Source organism: Muntiacus reevesi, chromosome 7, assembly GCF_963930625.1.
Source record: "Muntiacus reevesi chromosome 7, mMunRee1.1, whole genome shotgun sequence".
NCBI classification, from domain to species: Eukaryota; Metazoa; Chordata; class Mammalia; order Artiodactyla; family Cervidae; genus Muntiacus; species Muntiacus reevesi.
The window spans coordinates 24,819,183-24,820,583 of record NC_089255.1 but is presented as its reverse complement, the minus strand read 5'-3'; the positions used below and the strand labels follow the sequence as shown (position 1 = coordinate 24,820,583).

The following is a 1,401-nucleotide window of genomic DNA, read 5'->3' as shown; positions in this document are numbered from 1 at the left end:
CTAAACAGAATGGTGTATATAAAGTGCATGGAATGGCTTCTGATATATACTGGGTATAATATGTAGTTAGCTGCTAAGTCGTTTCTGACTCTTGCAACCCCGTGGACTGCAGTCCATCAGGCTTCTGTACTGATGGGATTTTTCAGGCAAGAGTACTGGAGTGGGTTGTCATCCTTCTCCAGGGGATCTTCCTGACCCAGGGATCAAACCTGGGTCTCCTACATTGCAAGCAGTCTCCTGCATTGCGGGCAGATTTTATACCAACTGAGCCACCAAGGAAGAATGGATATATTATAACAATTGTAATTAAATTGATCTTATACTCTACATACCGTGTTAATAAATAAGCAACCCAGATAGAAATTCAGAGTCACTTCTGTTAGTTCCACTCCTATAACATTAAGGCTAAATTATCGTTCATGTGTTTTTTCCCCACAAGGTCCTTTGGAAGCTCTTTGGATGGATGCTCTAAACCAAACCAGAGTGACTCAATTTGTCTTCTTGGGACTCACTGATAACTGGGTACTGGAGATATTATTTTTCATGGCATTCTCAGTCATGTATGTGCTAACCCTTTTGGGGAACATTCTGATCATGGTTACCATAGTCTTTACTCCACGTCTTCATCTCCCCATGTATTTCTTCCTGAGCAATCTGTCCTTTATTGACATCTGCCACTCATCTGTCACTGTGCCCAAGATGCTGGAGGGTTTGCTTTTGGAAAGGAAGACCATTTCCTTTGACAACTGCATCGCACAGCTCTTCTTCCTACATCTGTTTGCCTGTGCTGAGATCTTTCTGCTGACCGTTATGGCCTATGATCGTTATGTAGCCATCTGTGCGCCATTACACTACGCCAATGTGATGGACATGAGGGTGTGTGTACAGCTTGTCTTTGGTCTCTGGTTGGGGGGTACCATTCACTCACTGGTGCAGACCTTCTTGACCATTCGCCTACCTTACTGTGGCCCCAACGTAATTGATAGCTACTTCTGTGACGTTCCTCCTGTCATCAAGCTGGCCTGCACAGATACATATCTCACAGGAATGCTGATTGTGTCCAATAGTGGAACCATCTCCCTCTTCTGTTTTCTGGCTTTGGTCACCTCCTACACGATCATCTTGGTTTCTCTTAGAAAACAGTCAGCTGAAGGGCGCAGGAAAGCCCTGTCTACCTGCTCAGCCCACTTCATGGTGGTGGCCTTCTTCTTTGGGCCATGTATCTTCCTCTACACTCACCCAGACACCAACTTCTCCAGTGACAAGGTGGTGTCTGTCTTCTACACGATGGTCACCCCTGTGCTGAATCCCCTCATTTACACCTTGAGGAATGAGGAAGTAAAAAGTGCCATGAAGCATCTCAGACAGAGGCAAGTTTTTTCCATGAAATCATGTACATGA

General features: G+C 45.0%; 1 protein-coding gene across 1 annotated transcript; it reads left to right on the top strand.

Moving 5' to 3' along the window:
• Positions 1–459: 459 nt before the first annotated feature.
• OR4E2 (olfactory receptor family 4 subfamily E member 2) lies at positions 460–1,401 on the top strand. Its single transcript, XM_065941686.1, has one exon. The coding sequence runs from the start codon at positions 460–462 to the stop codon at positions 1,399–1,401; it is 942 nt and encodes a 313-aa protein (XP_065797758.1).